The 20,572-nt window shown below is 47.3% G+C and overlaps 2 protein-coding genes across 3 annotated transcripts in view; both read right to left on the bottom strand.

The window, feature by feature from the left end:
- POLR3G (RNA polymerase III subunit G) overlaps positions 1-20,428 on the bottom strand; it is a 46,570-nt gene extending 26,142 nt beyond the window's left edge. For both annotated transcript variants that reach the window (XM_007518965.3, XM_060201161.1), the window contains exon 1: positions 20,281-20,428. The gene's annotated coding sequence lies outside the window, so the exon portion shown is untranslated. The remainder of the gene's footprint in view (positions 1-20,280) is intronic.
- Positions 1,037-10,911, bottom strand: LOC132541303 (endogenous retrovirus group S71 member 1 Env polyprotein-like). The gene is made up of 2 exons (XM_060201159.1): positions 10,417-10,911; positions 1,037-3,598 (listed from the first exon to the last, which is right to left on the bottom strand). Exon 2 carries the CDS (start codon positions 3,173-3,175, stop codon positions 1,685-1,687), a length of 1,491 nt encoding a protein of 496 aa, XP_060057142.1. The 5' UTR covers positions 3,176-3,598; positions 10,417-10,911; the 3' UTR covers positions 1,037-1,684.
- Positions 20,429-20,572: the final 144 nt, after the last annotated feature.

The raw sequence follows: 20,572 nt of genomic DNA, 5'->3' as shown, positions 1-20,572 counted from the left end.
GGAGTCGGGCTGTAGCGCAGCGGGTTAAGCGCAGGTGGCGCAAAGCACAAGGACGGGCATAAGGATCCCGGTTCAAACCCTGGCTCCCCACCTGAAGGGGAGTCGCTTCACAGGCGGTGAAGCAGGTCTGCAGGTGTCTATCTTTCTTTCCCCCTCTCTGTCTTCCCATCCTCTCTCCATTTCTCTTTGTCCTGTCCCGCAACAAACAGCATCAACAATAGCGATAATAACCACAACAAGGCTACAACAAGAGGGCAACAAAAGGGAAAAATGGCTTCCAGGAGCAGTGGATTCATGGTGCAGGCACTGAGCCCGAAAAATAACCGTGGAGGCAAAACAAACAAACAAAACTAAGTGCTGGGACCCATGCAAGGATCTGGGTTTGAGCCCTGGCTCCCCACCTGCAGGGGAGACGCTTTATTTCACAAGTGGCGAAGCAGATCTGCAGGTGTCTTTCTTTCTCTCTTACCCCCTCTTCTAGCAATTTCTCTCTGTCCTATACAATAAAATGGCCGCAAGGAACAATGGATTTGTAGCACTGAGCCATCCCCACCCACCAAAAAAAAAAAAAAAAAAAGCAAAAACAGTTTAAGTTCAGAAAAAAACATCTAAAATAGTTAAAGGTAACATAAGCATATACTCTCTAACTTTGGGAACTATAATGGTGTCATATGTTCAAGTCTTGTATGAATACCTAAATAGTCTAGCATGATTCAATTATGTAAGAGCCAGCAGTGTGTTAGGATTCCTACACTCAGTCTTTCATTATAACTGCATTCACTTGCAGTGATGATTAAAATGCAGTTTGTTTGTTTATTTTTCCCCCCTAACCAAAGCACTGCTCAGCTCTGGCTTATGGTGGTGCAGGGGATTGAACCTGTGATCCTCAGGCACCTAAGTCTTTTTGCATAACCATTATGCTATCTCCCTCACTACAACGTACATTTCTTTTTGCCACCAAAAACATTACGTACCATTCAGACCTGAGAGCCTAAGTGTTAGCGAGCATAAATCAAACCACCATCCACTGCAAGGAAGTAAAGATGTTTATTAACGAATTGCAATCCGGGCCGAGATGGAGACTGGCAGCAGTCTACCAAGCTCGACCCCGAACAAGGCTCAAACCACACAATATATAGAAATCCAGTACACTCAGGGAGGGGACACACACTTCATCTTAACAATCTGTACCCAATCATATTCTATAGAAAACGCGGAATCCAATTATTTTAAACTGAGCAAAAGCGGGGTCCATACAGAGCGAAGCGCGGGCAAATTTCAAACGTTGCAAAATCACACAACCAATAAGACTTAACCAGGTATTAGGCCCTTACATCCCCCTACCATCTTACCAGGCCATCTGGTAACCCGCATACTGCTGGGGCTGTGCAGAGGTCCTGATAAAACCAGTCTCTAGGCAGGGCTTCCAGCCCTCATACAGAACTTCTGCAAAACACCTGATGGCCCTCACTGATTAGTTCTGTTCAAGGGGAGAGGGCAAGGGACTTTCCACTTCACTCAGCAAAACAGCTCAACTCTAAAGAAAGAAAAAGGAACTTAACACTAAAACCTAAAAAGGAACTTAACCAAGAAAAATATTAATAAATCATTAATATTGAAGACGGGGTTCCAATGTAACAGCATGTTATTGCCTGTCACATTCCCCACTAGTCTTAGCCGCGAATCAAATCCTTGATTCTTCTTCACCTTTCTTTTCTTCTTCTGAGTCATAATCTGTGTCATAATAAATATGACCTCCATTAGCCTCTAGATAGGTCTCTAAGTTCATAACTTTTCCAGTCCGTTGCTGGATCATAGACACCAAGGTTCTCCACAGGCAGGGACCCAGGGTGACTATGAGTAACAAAGTAATCAAGGGCCCAGCTATGGTGGCAACCAGAGTTTTAAGCCAAGAAGGCCAGCTGGAGAAAATGTTTGAAAACCAGTTGGAGAACCAATTGCCTTTAAACCAGTTGCTCTCTCTCAGCTCCTTCCATTTCTGTGCCCGATCTCCTATCCTCCTCTTGACTTCACTTAGGCTTTTCCTCACCAATCCGGAGTGGTTGGCATAAAAACAGCAAGCTTCATTAAGGGCAACGCATAATCCTCCGTGTCTTAAAAAAAGCAAGTCAAGTCCTCTTCGGTTTTGGAGGACCACTTCAGCAAGGGAGGACAGTGACCCTTCAAGAGCTTCCATCAAGTCCTCTAATGTCCTTAAGTCTTGGTCTACCTGTTGGTCTAATTTAACTATGGTTTCTTCCTTGGCCAGGGCCGTTGCTCCTACAGCTATAGATCCGGCAATTGCTGCTCCTGCAAGTAGGGGAACTAATACCGGAGCACGCTTATGTTTAAGGTGAGCCTCCTCCTGATTCCTCAGGTGAGCCCAGCCTGTCCCGCCATGTGCATAATACAGGCGGGGCAGGATGTGAGTTAGAATACAAAGCTCTTCCTGATCCGCCCCCCAAAAAGTAACGCAGGGGGCCATTCTTGAGGTGCAGACCCACCAGGTTCCCTCTGGAGCCTTTAGGAGGGCGGACCACTCTTGGGTCCTGCTGGCCTTTATGGTGTGGGAGCAATGGACCCGATAGGGGGAAGCATCCCAAATGAGGGAAGCACCCAGCTGATAATATTCTGTGACAAAACAAGTTCCCTTTCCTTGGACGTCCCTCAAAGTTACCTGATGGAGCTGTGTCCCCCATTTACATTCTGGGCTATTCAAGCTTCCCGATGAAAGGGATATCTTCGTAATGTCCCCCTTACCAGGCCCTATCTGGGCTTCAACCGCTACTCCTATGTAGTAAGGGGGTTCAGGGTGTAGGCACAACCAACAGTCCTGGGTGATATTGGGGGCAGAGTCATTTAAAAGGTTATACATCAGTTCCGCAGACCTCACCAGTGGCTCCACAAGGGGATGTACATCAAATGAGGCATTTGTACCCTGTCTTCTCGTCCCGGTGAAATTCGGGCTGACATCTGCCACAGCTGGTGGGGGAGGGGTGTTCCGGGGGTTCTGTCCCAAATGAATGGGTTGCAGGGGCCCAACTGGAGCATGGGACCACGGCTTCTGTTGGATGGTGAAGAGCGCCCCTGGGTCCTCTCCGGTAAACACCAACCGGATTCCCCACTTCTTTCCCCTTCTCCAGGCGTCAGTCTTATGCCAGGTCTTGATCTTCATTTCCACAGGGTTGCAGTCCCCAAGGTTGCAGGTGCCTTGCTTAGTCAGGACACCAGACCTATCCACCTTGGTAAACTGCAAGTCCCTGTCATCGTCTTTCAATGAAGAGTCTTGCAGTCCCCCCAAAGGCCACAGAAAAAATATCTCTCTCCTCTGCAGCTGTCGCCAGGTGGGGGGTATCCTCCTTCCCTAGGACAGACATAGTAGTCCCGATCCCGAAGGCTATTTTCCAGGCTTGTGGAGCCGCACCCTCCATCAGTGGTAGTTGAACCAGTCCAGTTTTTTCCAAACAAATCACACAGGTCAAGGGAGAAAATCGGCTGACCAGCAGTTGACAGGCTTTTGATTACCGCCCCCTTTTGGTCTCTCAGCTCCCATGTGCGTATCGGGGCTACTTTGGGGAACTCAGCCTGGAAGCTCCGGCTGAAACAAAGCATAAACAGTAGTGTTAGGAGGAAACCAGTCGGACCTTCATGGGGTCCGACGTGGGCACTGCACGCCATTTCTTCTGCTTGTCAGCTTCCGGAGGGTCAGTGGGGTCTGGAACAAACTTCTTCAAGCAAGTGTGGTGGATCCAATGCCATTTCCCCGCGACTTTCGCCGCTGTCGGTGTGCTCAGGATGACAGTAAATGGTCCTTCCCACCGGGCCTCCAGGTGATCTGGGTGCAACTTCTTCACCAACACAGAGTCCCCAGGCTCAAACAAGGGTGCCATCCGGTCTCGGCCTTCCTCCTTCTGGGTTCCCGGTTTTACAGTCCGGACAGCGAGTCTGGCCTTTCCCCGCACTACCAGAAGAGCCTGCAGAGATTCTAATAGGTTACCTCGGGCTACTTCAGCCAGTTCCTCAGCCCCTATACGGGGCACCAGGGTGGGCAACTTGCCATACACAATTTCAAATGGGGTGAATACAGAAACACAAGGGGTATTTCTACTTTTTAACAAAGCAAAAGGTAAAAGGGTAACCCAGTTCCCGCCAGTCTCTATCTTTAGCTTAGTCAAAGTTTCCTTAAGTGTCCTATTCATTCTTTCTACCTGCCCTGAGCTCTGAGGGCGATAAATGCAGTGCAGCTTCCATTTAATTTGCAAGCGAGTGTGGTGGATCCAATGCCGTTTCCCCGCGACTTTCGCCGCTATCGGTGTGCTCAGGATGACAGTAAATGGTCCTTCCCACCGGACCTCCAGGTGATCTGGGTGCAACTTTCAGCCAATTGTTGGGTGACCTTGGCAATGAATGCCGGACCATTATCTGACCCCAGGGAATAAGGGAGACCAAACCTTGGGATAATTTCGAAGACCAATTGTTTCACCACTACCCGGGAAGTCTCTTTCTTAGTAGGGAAAGCTTCAGCCCAACCCGAGAAGGTGTCTATCATCACTAAGAGATACTTGTAACCTCCCGGAGCTGTGGGCATTTCAGTAAAGTCCACTTCCCAGTGTTCACCAGGCTCTTCTCCTCTCCATCGGGTTCCAGGCTGCTTGGCCTGGATGGGGTTGGCGTTGACTCTGGCACATGTGACGCAGCGGCTTGCCATGCTCCTGGAAACCCTGTATAAACCTGCTATTAGATAGAACTTGTTTATTAGTTCAGCTAACTTCTCTCCCCCCAGGTGAGTACTTCCATGAGCTAGGGTCACAACTTGTCTTCCCAACTGTTGGGGCAGCAGTATCCTTTGATCTGGGAGGATGATCCACCCGTCTTCACTTGGCTTTCCTCCAAGTCTCCTTCCAAATTCCTCCTCTTGCTTTGAATAGCTTGGTCGTCTGTCCGGTGATAACTCTGTAGGTGGGGCTACTACTAATTGGGCTTGAGTCCCCACTAGTCTTCTGGCAGCCTTCCGGGCGGTGTCATCAGCAAACCGGTTACCCTGCGCCACATCCGAGTCATCCCTTTGGTGGCCCTTGCAGTGTATTACAGCTACCTTCTCAGGTTCCCATATAGCTGCCAACAAGGCTAGGATTTCTGGTGCATGCTTGATGGCTTGACCTCCTGCAGTTAACAGTCCTCTCTCTTGGTACAATGCCCCGTAAACATGGACAGTGGCAAAAGCATATCTGCTGTCAGTGTACACGTTTATCTTCTTGCTCCCCACTTGAGTGCTTGTGTCAGTGCTATTAACTCAGCCTTCTGAGCTGAAGTCCCTTGAGGTAGTGAAGCTGCCCATAGGACCTCTTGGTTAGTGACCACGGCTGCCCCCGCATACCTCACACCGTCCTCCACAAAGCTGCTTCCATCCGTATAGAGGGTTACCAGTGCATCAGGCAGGGGGACGTCTGTCAGGTCAGCTCTCAGTGAGGTCAGGGCTTCCAGGATTTCTCCACAGTCATGGTTGACTTTGCCCTCCGGATTGGGGAGCAGGGTGGCAGGATTCAAAGCAGCTGTCTGCTTGAAAGTGACACGGGGTGGATCGAGCAATAGTACCTGATAATGCGTGATCCAGGCGTTGGTCATCCACCGGTCTGGAGGAGAGTGGAGCAAGCTTGCCAGATTGTGGGAAGTAACAATTTCTAGAGTCTGTCCAAATGTCAGTTTAGTAGCCTCCTTTACCAGTAAAGCGGCAGCAGCCACTGTTCTCAGGCACCCCGGCCACCCAGCTGCCACAGGATCCAGGCGCTTAGACAGATAGGCTACTGGTTTCTTCCAGGGTCCCAGGGTCTGGGTGAGCACCCCCTTGGCCACCCCAACACTTTCTGCGACGAACAGCTGAAAAGGCTTATTGAGGTCAGGGAGGCTCAGGGCAGGGGCACTCACCAAGCCTGTTTTCAGTGCCTGGAAGGCCTTTCTTTTCCTCTGTCTCTGTCCATTTTAATGACGCATCACCTCCTCCAGTGGCGACGTAGAGGGGTTTGGCCAGTTCTGCGAATCCTGGGATCCATAACCTACAGTAGCCCACTGCCCCCAGGAATTCCCTGACCTGTCTTTTTGTGGACGGGGTCGGGATCTTCAAGACAGTCTGGATTCTTGCCTGGGACAGCGCCCGCTGGCCTTCCTTTATTTGGTAGCCCAGGTAGGTTACTTCTTGGGCACACAATTGGGCTTTTTTGGCAGACACTCTGTACCCCAGGGACCCCAGTACCTTCAACAGGTTCCGAGTAGCCTCTTCGCAATCTCTCCGGGAGGAGGCAGCAATTAAAAGATCATCCACGTACTGTAGAAGGCTGCACCCTGGGTGTTCGCCTCGAAAACTAGATAAGTCCTTACTCAAGGCTTCATCGAACAGACTTGGGGAGTTCTTGAACCCCTGTGGCAGGCGGGTCCAAGTTAACTGTCCAGTCTCCCCTTCTTCAGGGTCTGTCCACTCAAAAGCAAATATGGGCTGGCTCTGGGGGGCCAGAGGGATGCTGAAGAAAGCGTCCTTCAAGTCCAAGACGCTATACCAAGTCCGTTCCGGTGGCAGGAGGCTGAGAAGAGTGTAAGGGTTAGGAACTGTGGGGTGAACAGTTTCTACTCTCTTATTTACCTCTCGCAGGTCTTGCACTGGCCTGTAGTCGTTCGTTCCAGGCTTCCGAACTGGGAGGAGAGGTGTGTTCCACGCAGATTTGCAGGTCACCAAAATACCGGCCTTCTTCAGGCGTTGGATATGTATCCTGATGCCTTGCTGGGCTTCTCGGCTCATGGGATACTGGCGCACGCGGGCTGGGGTAGCAGAGCTGATCAATTGCACCACTATGGGGGTCACATGTTTAGCTAACCCGGGGGGGTTAGTTTCGGCCCAAACATTAGGGATCTCCTGCTTCCACTTCTCTAACAGGCCCAAATCATTTGCCTGCCTCATGTCCTCATACAGTCGGTATTCTTCACTGGCTGGCATAGTAAGCAGGATGCGCCCACCAAGATGCACCGTGGGTCCCTTATCTACCTCAAATGAAACGGTTGCCTGTAGCTTGTGGAGGAGGTCTCTTCCCAGGAGTGGTTCCGGGCATTCAGGGATTACCAGGAAGGAATGGGTGATAGTCTGTAGGCCAGGGCCAGCAATCCTCCCGGTAGATTTTGGGTATCTTCTTACTTCCCCCGTAGCTCCCACAATTCTAACTTTTTCCCTTCCAGTGGGTCCTACGGGTTGCTGAATTACTGAATGTGTGGCCCCGGTATCCACTAAAAAATTAACTAACTTTCCCCCTACCAAGAGTTTTACCCTGGGCTCCCGGGGGCTGAGGGAGCCCTGACCTGCCTAATCAAAGGTTAATAGAGGTGCTTCTTCTTCAGGCTTCCTCCTCTTCCCTTTTTCCGGACAGTCCACTTGCCAGTGCCCTTCCCTCTTGCAGAATGCACACTGATCCTTTCCTAAAGGCTTTGCTTTTCCCGGGTTCCTCCACTGCCCCCCGCTCCTTTCTCCCCTAGTATTCTTCCTAAAACTCTTTCTCCCTTCTCTACCCTTTGTCTCTCTCATCATAAGAACCTGGGTCATCTTCTTACTGAGCTCCACTGTAGCCTTAGCCGGATCTTCCCTATTCTCGAAGACCTTCTGGGCTATGGCTAATAACTCAGAAAGAGACTTCCCCTGAAAACCTTCCAGCTTCTGCAATTTCTTTCTAATATCTGGGGTGGATTGGGCTACGAACTGGAGAATGACAGCCTGCCTATTTTCGGGGGCTTTAGGGTCTATGGGGGTCCAGGTCCGATAGACCTGGTGAAGCCTCTCTAAGTGTTGGTATACATGAGACCCCTTCTGTTTCATTAGGTTTAAATCCCCCCTGCTTAACACTATTCTATTTATATAACCACTTCATTCTATTTACATAACCACTGTTAACAAGTTCCACCCTCCCTCCAGGGCATTTGTGGTTCAGTGATAGGATTCTCGCCTAATCTGCCCCCTCTTTGTCACACTCTGATTTTCACCAGTCACTTTTCTCTCCACCCTCTCTATGTCACATCCTGTTTCCACCTTACTTGGCAAGTATATATAAAGACAGCATTGTGAGTTTTACAGTACTGTACTTTGAGTTTAACTTAGCTCGTCTTAGATTGTGCTGCGTCCTGCATGAATAAAGAGATACTGCCTACAGCTCAACCATGAGTCCCTGGTCGTCTGTTACCCGCCCGTGAAGCCAGCCCGGCGAAAACAACATAGCCCGGAGAAAACAACATCTAAGAAAGCCATCGGGCCCTCGCTCACACCCTGGATACACTCGGTCACCTTAGATAAATTAGTGGGCTTTCGGCCAGCTGCTCGAATGCCCTCTAATAGAGTCTGGCGATACCTGGAAAGGGCTTCAAATCCAGCGCGTGTGTTCGGGTCCCATTTTGGCCGACTGCGTGGGAACACCTCCTCCGCCTCAGCATCTGTGAGCGCCTCCCCTACCCATTCTGAGCCTGCTTCTTCCCCTCCAGTCTAATCCTCTCCCTCTCCTCTACAGTGAACAAGGTATTTAACAGCTGCTGACAGTCATCCCATGAAGGTTGGTGAGTGTAAAAGACCGATTCAAGCAGGGCTGCTACACCTTCCGCGTCCACGGAGAAGGGAGGGTTTTGATTTTTCCAATTATACAAATCAGAGGTTGTGAAAGGGACATATATCCTTAGTGGTCTCCCCTCTGCCTCTCGGTCCCCAGCCTCCCTTAAGGGAAAAACTCCAGCCGGTACCGCCTCCCCATGGGTCTCCCTGGGTCCGAAAGTCGTTCCCGCTCTGGTGTGGGATGGACTAAAGAGCCCGGGAGGGGCCCCTGAGGTGGAGTCAGGCTCAGGAGCAGTGGGCCTAAGGGAGCTGGAATATGGGGGAGGACCATTACCTCTCCTTCTACCTGGCCTCGGTGGAGACTCAGGGGGGCTCGGGAGGACGGGACAGCTGGGGCGCTGGGGGCGTCCCCGCTTTCCTGCCCCCCGTGCCACATATATCCCAGATTTTTCTTTTGACTCTCCCTTTTCCTTGGAACCCTTCTGACATTTTAGCAAATACTTGGGTTTATCATAAATGATACCAGCCCAGACTTCAATGTACGGCATCTGGTCAGGGTGCTCTGGTTCACCAAAAATTACATCCTGCACTGCCGCGCAAGTGCCAGGGTCCAGGCTCCCCTCCTCTGGCCAGCCCACTCCAAACATGGGCCATTCTCTGGCGCAGAATTTTTGTAGGGTGAAGGCATCTACCTGGACTCCAAATCCGGCTGCCCTGCGAGAGAAATCTGAGAAATTCTTAATCAAACATTCCAAGGGGGAGAGTGGGGAGGGTTTTGATGAGGCCTGTCCCATCTTCCTGTCAAAATGAAATAATAAGGAAACAAACAAGGCAACAATTGTCACTGCAATCGCACCTAGGATTACCTTCTTTCTTCCACTCACGTGCTGGCCAGCACACAGAAGATTTTCATACGTTCTCTCACTCGCACACCTTTTCTCCTTTTCCAATAACCCAAAGGGTGTCCACTTGGGACCTTCTCCTGTGTCAGGGTTATGGAATTCTTATATTAGTGGTGACTCCAGTTTCCTACTTTTTAACCTCTTTGTGGTACCGTAACACAGCACAAGGGGAGGAGACAAACGAAAAGACAACCAGCTAAAACTATAAGGCCAACAAGACAGATTGTTAGTGGGGAAAATGGAACTGACATCCGAAGGACGTCAGACACTCAACTGTGCCCGCCTGGCCAGGCCCCTCGCGGGACCTTAAGGAGTCTTAACTTTAGGGGTAGCTGTATAATCCTCGGCCCTGGTCTCAACTGAGTTGAGAATCCCCGTTTAGCTGAAACGACTCCACGGACACGCAGGTTAGGGCCCACTCAGGCCCCGCAGCCTTAAGGCCCTGAGGCACGCGGCATTCACACACACACAACGCATGCAGCAGATCACTCATTCAGTCAAGATTGGGCAATTACCATTCCGGCCGCCGCTACTAAGGATTTTTGCCAGTTAGGCCTTCAGGAGTCACTGGAGAGTAGCTCCGGCCAGACCCCCTCAATTGCACTAACAGGCTCAGCCTTTTCGCGAATTGCCAAAGTGAGGAAAAGCAAAAGAGACAAAGAGTGGCCACGAAGGACAGTTCGGAGGCGGACCCTGTTTCAGATTCTTAGGCGGACCCTGTTTCAGATACTTAGGCGGGCCCTGTTTCAGGTCCTTACCCTAGCAGCCTGGGAGTCGTCACTCTCCAGCGCTGCGGTCTGCGATTTTAGCGCGGCGTTCCGCAATCCACAGACCCCCAGGCCCCGCGGGGACTTACACAAAAATCAAGCTTGACTCACTGGTCCTCCGGAGGTGCAGAGCTAGAAAATAAATGGTACCATACAAAATTCAGGCCTGACTTACCGGCGCCGGGCAGGACTTCCAAGGCCTCTGAGGGTCTGGACCCAGGATGGGGTGTCCTCAGGAATACCCGTCTGAGGGATCTGGCTGGGGCCTCCAAATGTTAGCGAGCATAAATCAAACCACCATCCACTGCAAGGAAGTAAAGATGTTTATTGACGAATTGCAATCCGGGCCGAGATGGAGACTGGCAGCAGTCTACCAAGCTCGACCCCGAACAAGGCTCAAACCACACAATATATAGAAATCCAGTACACTCAGGGAGGGGACACACACTTCATCTTAACAATCTGTACCCAATCATATTCTATAGAAAACGCGGAATCCAATTATTTTAAACTGAGCAAAAGCGGGGTCCATACAGAGCGAAGCGCGGGCAAATTTCAAACGTTGCAAAATCACACAACCAATAAGACTTAACCAGGTATTAGGCCCTTACATCCCCCTACCATCTTACCAGGCCATCTGGTAACCCGCATACTGCTGGGGCTGTGCAGAGGTCCTGATAAAACCAGTCCTCTAGGCAGGGCTTCCAGCCCTCATACAGAACTTCTGCAAAACACCTGATGGCCCTCACTGATTAATTCTGTTCAAGGGGAGAGGGCAAGGGACTTTCCACTTCACTCAGCAAAACAGCTCAACTCTAAAGAAAGAAAAAGGAACTTAACACTAAAACCTAAAAAGGAACTTAACCAAGAAAAATATTAATAAATCATTAATATTGAAGACGGGGTTCCAATGTAACAGCATGTTATTGCCTGTCACACTAAGAAAGCAATAATGTGGTTTCCAAATTTTTGAAACTATTCTTCTTTGCCCCCTTACTATTTATGGATTAGAAACAAACAAACAAACCAAGGTCCTCTGGGCAAAAGAGCTCATCTGTTTTGCCATGTACTGGACCCTGGTTTGGGCTTGGCCTCCACAACACAGAGAAAGCAATGGCGCTTAATGTCTTTCCTTCTCACTCTCTTGTCTCATAACTGAAAAAAGTTATCCTGGAGTGGTAAAGCACAAGACAAAAGGGGGAGGGAGGGAAGGCCATTTTTCCACACACAGCTTCTCTAACTTTAGGGTATACTCAAATTATCTAGGACTCTTGTTAAAATGCATATACTATCAATAAATCAGCTGGTCATGGGAGGGATCTGAGAATTTGCATTTTAACAAGATTTTTAAATTGACACTTAACAAGCCCCTCTGGAGAGGTCAATGTTACCGCTTTGCAAGATTCACTTGAGAGTAAGAACACTGTACAGTTTCCTGTACCTTGGGTTTGAGTGATTGTATGTGTGGATGTGACTTAACACATACCTCTAACAGGTGAACTAGACACTTCCTTAGAGCTGGACTTGAATTTTTGCAAGAATACTAAAAAAAAAGAGACAGGGTCTCCCCCTTCCATATCTCATCAAGATACACAATAACTGTAGGTGCTATCAACCTGTTTTCTCTTGTATCAGGTTCCTCATCAGCAAAGACATTGGTGGGGGGGTTTAGAAAGAATAATGGTTATGCAAAGAGACTCTCATGCCTGAGGCTCCAAAGTCCCAGGTTCAAGCCAGAGCTGGGTAGTGCTCTGGTAGGGAAAAAAAGGGGGGGGGGCGGGGTATTAATGATATTAATGCATATTAATGATATTGTAATGCAGCATATATACTTTTTTTCCCTTGTCTGTTTTAAGTGAAATTCTAGCTGGAATCAATTCCTCTGACTCACTAATTATATTGAAAAACTATTCATACAGGAGAAGTACGTATTTTAATAGCTAAACTCATTCCATCTATCCACCAAAAAAAAAAAAAAAAAGAGGATATCCAAGTGGCATTCTATCAGTTGCTGATTCACTAGTGCATCTGCTGAGCTTGCAAAGAGCAGGTTTCTCAAGTAAGTTAATTGTTGCACAGCAGGGCTCACACCTTCACTCTCAGAAACTAGCTTTGGAAGCCCCGTAGATATTGTTTAGACCACTGGGCGAATTCCAGTGCAAAGTGCCACTGAAGATTAATAGATTTGGAGCAGTGAGTAGATTGCATAATGGTTATGCAAAGAGACTCTCAAGCCCAAGGCTCCTAAGTCCCAGGTTCAATCCTCCCACCACCATTAGCCAGAGCTGAGCAGTGCTCTGGCAATAAATAATAGATTTAAGTAAAGTTTCCCAAACACAGAATCTTTTTTTAAAAAAATTATTATTATTGCTGTTGTTGTTGGATAGGAAGGACAGAGAGAAATGCAAAGAGGAGGGGAAGACAGAGAGGGGGAGAGAAAGACAAGACACCTGCAGACCTGCTTCACCACCTGTGAAGCAACTCCTCTGCAGGTGGGGAGCCAGGGGGCTCGAACTGGGATCCTTATGCCTATGCCAGTCCTTGCACTTTGTGCCACGTGCGCTACCGCCGGACTCCCAACACAGAATCTTGAGAACTACTTGCAGGACTTGTTAAAAATACTGAGCACCAGGAGATTCACAAGTCATTAAACTGCTTTGAGAGAATTTTTGGAGACAGACCCTGGGAAGTAGTTTAGAAAATTAAGGTGGGGGGCAGATAGCACAATGGTTATGCAGTTACTCTGATGCCTGAGGCTCTGAAGTCCCAGGTTCAATCTACCCAACTATAATAAACCAGAGCTGATTAGTGCTCTGGTTAAAAACAAACAAACAATAAATAAACCATTACCTTTGAGGGTAAGGAGGTAGGAGTGGAGTTTCAGGAGCAGTAAAACTGAGGCAGGTCTCTCTCTATCACCCCATCCCTCTCTCAATTTCTGTCCTATCAAGTTAAATAAATAAATACATTTTTAAGAGTATTTCAGCTCTATGGTCTTATGGAATGTCCCTTAAGAAATCAGAAACTCTGGGGGTTCGGGCGGTGGCACAGCGGGTTAACCGCGCATGGCATAAATTGCAAGGACGAGTGGAAGGATCCCTGTTTGAGATCCCGGCTCCCCACCTGCAGGGGGTCGCTTCACAGGCAGTGAAGCAGGTCTGCAGTTGTCTATCTTTCTCTCCCCCTCTATATCTCCCCTCCTCTCTCAATTTCTCGGTCCTAACAGCAATGACAACAATAATAATGACAACAAGGGCAACAAAATGGGAAAAACGGCCTCCAGGAGCAGTGGATTCATAGTGCAGGCACTGAGCCCCAGCAATAACCCTGGAGGCAAAAAAAAAAAAAAATCAGAAACTGCTGACTCTAAATTTCTGTATGTAGCAAGCAACATTTAGGTGTATAAATTAATATCATTAGTGAATCTACTGTCTTTGGTAGAAAAAAATCAGAGCGCACATGTTACAGTGTGCAAGGACCCAGGTTCAAGCCTCTGGTTCCCACCTATAAAGGGAAAGCATTGTGAGTGGTGAAGCAGGGTTGCAGGTGTGTCTCTCCCTCTTTCCTCTCGATTTCTGACAGTCTCTATCCAATGAATAAATAAAGATAATAACATTTTTTTTAATTAAAAAAAGTAAAAAAAAAAAAATCAACCCTTGCTCTTGAGACAGTCTTAGTAATTACATGGTATTTTGGACTAACTGTAAATCCATCTCTTTCTCGTTTATCATGAAATCACTGTTTTTGTTTTACAAGGTGAGATATAGTTTCTGGATTATGTGAAAATTATGGGGAAAAAAATGTTCCCAAGAACCAAGGATTATTCTTTGAAATCCTTTCAGATGACTTTGTTACTGTCTTGTTTCTTTTTCATCCTACCAGACTTCTTGAATAAGGATTTCTAAAATCATTTTCCACACTTCATAAGTATCTGCATCTTCTCCTTCACAGAGACCAATTTCACTGAGTCATTCCTTCAATCAAATCTATGGATTCCAAGCACTGTGGTAAGTGCCAGAGAACACTGAAAAGCCTGAGTCCTTGACCAGTTTAGGACTTATATTTTAAGGAAAGAAGACAAACGTGTACATTGGCTATCTTGTTGTGGACTTATTATGACCCCTCCCCCCCAAAAGGGGATTTATAATCTTAAGTATCTGTGAATGTGACCTCCTTTATTTAGATTTAAATAAAGTCTTATTTACTCATTTATTTATTCTTTCTCTCATTCTTTCTCTCTTTTTTTTTTTTTTTGCCTCCAGGGTTACTGCTGGGGCTCGGTTCCCGCACTATGAATCCACTGCTCCTGGAGGCCGTTTTTCCCTTGTAGTCATTATTGTTGCCACTGATGTTACTGTTAGGACAGAGAGAAATTGAGAGCGATGGGGAGATAAAAAGGGAGAGAGAAAGATAAACACCTGCAGACCTGCTTCACCGCTTATGAAGTGACCCCTCTGCAGGTGGGGAATGGGGGCTCAAACCGGGATCCTTACGCTGGGTCCTTCCGTTTTGTGCCATGTGCACTTAACCCGCTGTGCTAGTGACCGACCCCGCTTACTTACTTATTTTTGCTTCCAGGATTATTGCTGGGGCTCAGTGCCTGCACTACAATTTACTGCTCCTGTGACTCCCCTTTAAAAAAAAATCTTTATTGGGGGGATTAATGGTTTACAGTCAACAGTAAAATACAATAGTTTGTACATGTGCAACATTTCTCAGTTTTCCACATTTCCATTCAACCCCCACTAGGTCCTCTGCCTGTGGCCATGGCTGCCAGTTCTTAGCAACTGAGAGAGGAGGCGAAGACAGAGAGAGAAAGATAGAAAGCTAAGGACCTGCTTCACTGTGAAGTACCACCACAGCCCCCCGACCCCCCCCAGGGGAGGGGGGAGCTGGGGGCTTGAACTAGAATCTTTGTGAGGGTCCTTGAGCTTCATATTATGTGCACTTAACCCAGTGTGCCACTGCCTGGCCCCCTGTACTAAAGTCTTTGTAGATATAATTACATTAAGATAAAGAGGTAGTGAATTATTAGGATGAGCCTTCTTCCAGCAGCTTGTGTCCTGACAATAGGAAAACTTTGACAGAGAGAAAAATAACCATGCTTCCAAAGAGAAAACAAAAAGTTTCAGACTCAGCAAAGATTGGAATGTAACAACAGCTTTTTAAAGAACCCCAGAAAACAGAAGAGACAGGAGAGAAACATGGCTTCTGGCCCTGTAACATGGGAAGCCACATCTCTGTTCTCCTTGGGCTCCCAAGGCTGAATGATACTCAATATTGTCACTGGAAACACTTCCTCAGAGCTTGAAAAAAAAAAAAAAAAAAAGAAAGAGAGAGAGAGAGAGAGAGAAAGGAGAAACCAACCTTGCTGACTCCTTGATTCCTAACTTTTGGCTTCCAGAACTGTGACGGAATAAATTTCAGTTGTCTTAAGTACCCCAACTTGTGGTAGTATGTTGCCGTTGCTTTAGGAAATCAATCAAATCCTAACCAAAAATAAGTCATGGTAAGAGGCTAGAGAACAGCAAAGAAACATAGTAGCGGCTTTTCCACTGCTCTGAGCAGTGTGCTAAAGAAAGTCTGTGAGCCAGGTGGATGGATGGATGGTGCGATGACCACAGCAAGAAAGAACTAGAAAGAACTGCAAGTGGAGAAGAGGAACAAGCTAGGCATGTCTAAGGAAAAAAAAAAAAAAAAGTCCATGTAGTTGGTGACAAGCAAGAAATAATAATTTCTGGAACCATCCGTTCCACCCCGGCCCCATGGCTGCCAGTTCTTAGCAACATCGCCCCGCCAGATATTCGTCGGGATGCGGCATCATCTAAGTTCATTTCCCACGTCTGCGCTCGACCGGACCTGCCAATATACGCGGATATCTTCGCCCACCCTGTCCAGCGCTTGATGTCTCGTCACCCAATCTGGTCCCCTACGCCTACACTGAACTTCTCTGTTCCAGTCTCTTGGAAACAGAGCTGGCAGTCAGCTGAGGTCAAGAACAAACACCTCATCACAGACCCCTGCGAGCGTCAACCCGGCTTTGACCTAGCACGTTATGATTGGGCCCTCCTCAATCGCTATCGAACAGGCCATGGCCGGTGCGCCGCTATGTTCCATCGCTGGGGAGCCAGAGACGACCCGAACTGCCCCTGCGGCTCCAGACAGACTATGACCCACATGGTCAACGACTGCCACCTCTCCAGATTCAAAGGAGGTCTCGAAACTTGACATCAGGCTCAACCTGACGCTGTTGACTGGCTACGGAAGAAGGGCAAATGCTAGAAGAAGAAGCAAGAAATAAGGAGAAAGGGCAGGGGTAGATAGTATAATGGTTATGCAAACAGACTCTCATGCCTGAGGCTCCAAAGTCCCAGGTTTCATCCCCTGTACCACCATAAGCCAGAGCTGAGCAGTGCTCTGGTTAAAAAAAAAAAAAAAAAAGCAAGAAAGAAAGGAAAAAAAAAGAGAGTCAAGGCCAGATGTTGTGGGTTCCTGTGTGAGCAGTGGTAAAGGGCTTGGCATCATCATACCATTGATAGGTAACTACACTTACAAAGATGCTAAAATGCAAGGTCTGAATGGTCCCCGGTGATAAAAATCCAGTCCTTTCCTCCTAGTCCATGCTCTTGAACTTTAAAAACACAAGTGTTCACTGTTGCTTTCTTCCTTTCGGCATGATCTCTTCCCTAGGCTTTAGCAAAATTCTGCAGAGGTTGAACTGATAATTTAAATTCCTTTGAGCTCCAACATTTTATGAGTTATGATTGTAGTTAAATGTATTACCCTCTATATTCAGAGTCCTTTACATATATCATCTGGGTGGACAAATGGACAGACGACAGCAGTGTTAGAAGCCAGAGGAGGCACTGCAAGTCAGTTCTCAGCTTAGTTCTTGTTTGGTCAGACCCCAAGAATCAGTTACTTGAATTCTGTCTCCTTTACTTTTAGATAAAGACTGCCAGTAATGTGCTTGCTTTCACGTGTTCCTTTTCCTTTACCTCTGCTTTAGTTCCAGTCATCACCATCTCTCACTATCTCTAAGATAGAATGAACAAATTTCCCACAACCAGACCCTTGTTTTCATTTCTTTCTTTTTTACTTTATTGCCACCAGGGTTATCACTGGGTCTGGGTACTTACATAAGAAATCCACCACTCTGGGAGGTCTTTTTGCCTTTTTAGGAGAGACACAGAGAAAAGTTAAGGAGGGGTGGTGGGGTGGAGGAGGCAAGGATAGAGGGAGAAAGAAACACACCTTGGAGCACTGCTTCACCATTTACGAAGTGTCCTCCCTGCAGATGGATAAAGGGGGCTTGAATCTGGGTCCTTGCATATAGTAATGTGTACATCACCATCTGGCCCCTAGACCCCTGCTTTCAGTCCACTCTCAACTCCCCTTTCGAACACAAGTCTTGATGTGTCACTCTCCTCAACTAGCGAAGCTTTTGAGTTTATAGCAGCACAGCCCCTCATCCTATGACCTCACCACACTCAACATTGCTAAACTAGCTCCAGCAGCAGTGTTCCTACTGCTAGGAAGGTCCTTTTTCTTCCACATCAAACCGAGCAAGCCCCAGCAACATTTGGGATATTAAACAAATTATATTTATCTTGTGACCACCCCCTCCACGCTACATGGAGGTAGGTGCTTCCTTCTCTCAATATATGCCCCTCAAGTACCATAGTGTGTTCACTATCCTTTGAAAAATCATGCTGTAATTGTCAGTTCTTACTGCCTCCCCAGTAATTTCAATTACCCATTTGTCAAGATTACTTATAAAGCATCTTCTGTGTTAGACCAACTTCTACATATTGCAAATATAACCTCGGAGAAGACCAAATCCCTGCTCCCACAGATTTTTTACAGTCTATCATGAAAACTATATTTTTTATAGAAAATCTCATATAAAAAAGTAGTACAGATGCTATTAAATAAATAGTGGGTAAAGTTTGCCCATATTTTGTAACATTTGACCACAAATCCAACAAAAGTGAGGGACAGAACCATGTGAGGGACAGTTATTCATCTTTTCATGCCCTTTCACTAAGCAGCACCTGGCAAAACCCCATTAATACTGGGGGAGCAATAATACCAAGATCATGGCCAATATCAAAACCAAAGTCACCCCATTTTTATCTCCAGTGTCTCTCCACCATCTTGAAGAAAATTACCCAACCTATAGTGAGCTTTGTACTTCTCTGCTGAAAAAAAAAGTTCCCAGGGGGTCGGGCGGTGGCAATGCGGGTTAAGCGCATGTGGCCAAAGCGCAGGGCCCGGAGTAAGGATCCCGGTTCGAGCCCCCGGCTCCCCACCTGCAGGGAAGTCACTTCACAGGTGGTGAAGCAGGTCTGCAGGTGTCTATCTTTCTCTCCCCCTCTCTGTCTTCCCCATCTCTCTCCACTTCTCTCTGTCCTATCCAGCAACGAACAACATCAACAATGGCAATAGTGATGACCACAGCAAGGCTACAACAACAAGGGCAACAAAAGGGGGAGAAAACGGCCTCCAGGAGCGGTGGATTCATGGTGCTGGCACCAAGCCCAGCAATAACCCTGGAGGAAAAAAAAAAAAAAGTTCTCAGAAGCAGAAGTCTTCCAAGACCAGCTTAAAGGTATTCCTCAATTAATGCCTTCCATATTCTATATTCTTTTAGATTCTACTGTTTTTTCTGTTTCTTCATGGTATAGATCATATTTTATTTTGTAATGAAATGTGTACAGATATCCCTCAGACTTCTTGTGAAAATAGAGCATGATTTTTTAAAACATAATTCTGTTCTTCATACATCATCTAGCTCAAGCATTTGCACATAAGGATAGTAGTGAATAGAGTGACAGGGTAACCTCTAACTACATCAGGAAAATGTGCAGAAAGGCTGCAACCCTATAGAAGGCTTTGGGAATACAGAGGTGGGGAGTACACCTCTACATAGTCTTATTAGTAGCTGCCACAATAAAGCTTTCCATAATTATTTCTTATAATGCTGTCTCATGGGTCTTTATAATTTTTCATGGCAGAAGAGTATGGTTAATCAAGTTCTCCAGGGAATATTTTTTAAAAAATTATTAGTGATTTAATATTGATTTACAAAACTATGAGATAACAGAGTACAGGGAATTTTTTAATCCTAAAAAGATGGCATTGCACCAAAGTAAAAGACTCTGGGGTGGGGGGAGGGTTCAGGTCCTGGAACATGATGGCAGAGGAGGACCTAGTGGGGGTTGACTTGTTTTGTGCAAACCTGGGGACTGTTAAGCATGTACAAACGACTTTATTTTACTGTCGACTGTAAGCCACTAATCCCCAAAAAAAAAGAAATTAAAAAAAAAAAGGATGACAGTTGGGAGGACAGGGTGGGGACTGGGACATTGCAGTGGAAGTGAATAAAGTGTCTGGAGGGGCCACACCCAGTCATTCTCCACTTTTCCTGCTCTAAAGGTGGCTGCCTCCACCTTAGCGTAGGTGAACCTTTCTGCCAACTTTCTTTGCTCTATTTCAAAAACACACAAACTGACTTTTTTAACGCGGGGGGGGGGGGAGAAGAATCTAACATTTATTTATTAATTCGTTTAAAAAGGGAAAACCTATTACTAACAACCTCTTCCTCTAGGATCAAGGATAAAATGCCAAGAGTTAAGAAAACAGACTGAAGAGTCCGTGCTCAGCTGCAACTCTGCGGCAAAAGATTTCCCGACTTGTCATTCATACATTCACAGTATATATATATAAAAAAGAATAAATTAAAAAGAAAAACCACTGTCAGTACGAGCACCAATGTCCTTGTAACTCAATGCCAATAGTCCCAGGAAGTGCAAAGTAGGTAACACTTGAAAAGGAGAAATTTTTTGTTTGTTTGTTTTCAGTTCAGATCAAGAGAAGAGAGACCACCACCCAGTGCCCCCCTCCAGCTAGAAGCGCTTTAAGGAATCTTCACCCCGGACCGAACCCCTCCAGCCTCCACGTGCCCCTTGCACTTGCTGCTACCCGCTCCATCCCTCTCCCACCCCCCGCCCCGCACCGCCCCCGCTTCTGCAGTTACCTCCTCACTAAGTCTCGCGGCTTGGACACAACCGTGCGGCTCCAGTGGCGGCTGGCAGGCAAAGGGCACCGCACGCCTGAGAGCCCGAGCACCGGGGTCCGCGAGAACCAGCCCTGCCGAGGAGGCGCGCTCCGCCCTCCACGCGGTCATGAAGCAGCAGTGCGCTTGCAAAAAAAAAAAAAAAAAAAAAAAAAAAATCCTACCCCGGCAGCTCGTAGGCCCCGCCTCCTGAGCGAGCGCTTTTTGGCCCTCGGCAGGCGCCGTAGTTATCCAACCGGTTGCGCCGTTTTTC

This window comes from Erinaceus europaeus, chromosome 11, assembly GCF_950295315.1.
Source record: "Erinaceus europaeus chromosome 11, mEriEur2.1, whole genome shotgun sequence".
Taxonomy (NCBI): Eukaryota; Metazoa; Chordata; class Mammalia; order Eulipotyphla; family Erinaceidae; genus Erinaceus; species Erinaceus europaeus.
Note: the sequence above shows the minus strand (reverse complement) of the source record. Positions and strands in the feature narration are given on the sequence as shown.

Coding starts and splice junctions, on each gene's coding strand:
- LOC132541303 (XM_060201159.1), bottom strand. CDS start 3,175: ATGAAGATCAAGACCTGGCATAAGACTGACGCCTGGAGAAGGGGAAAG.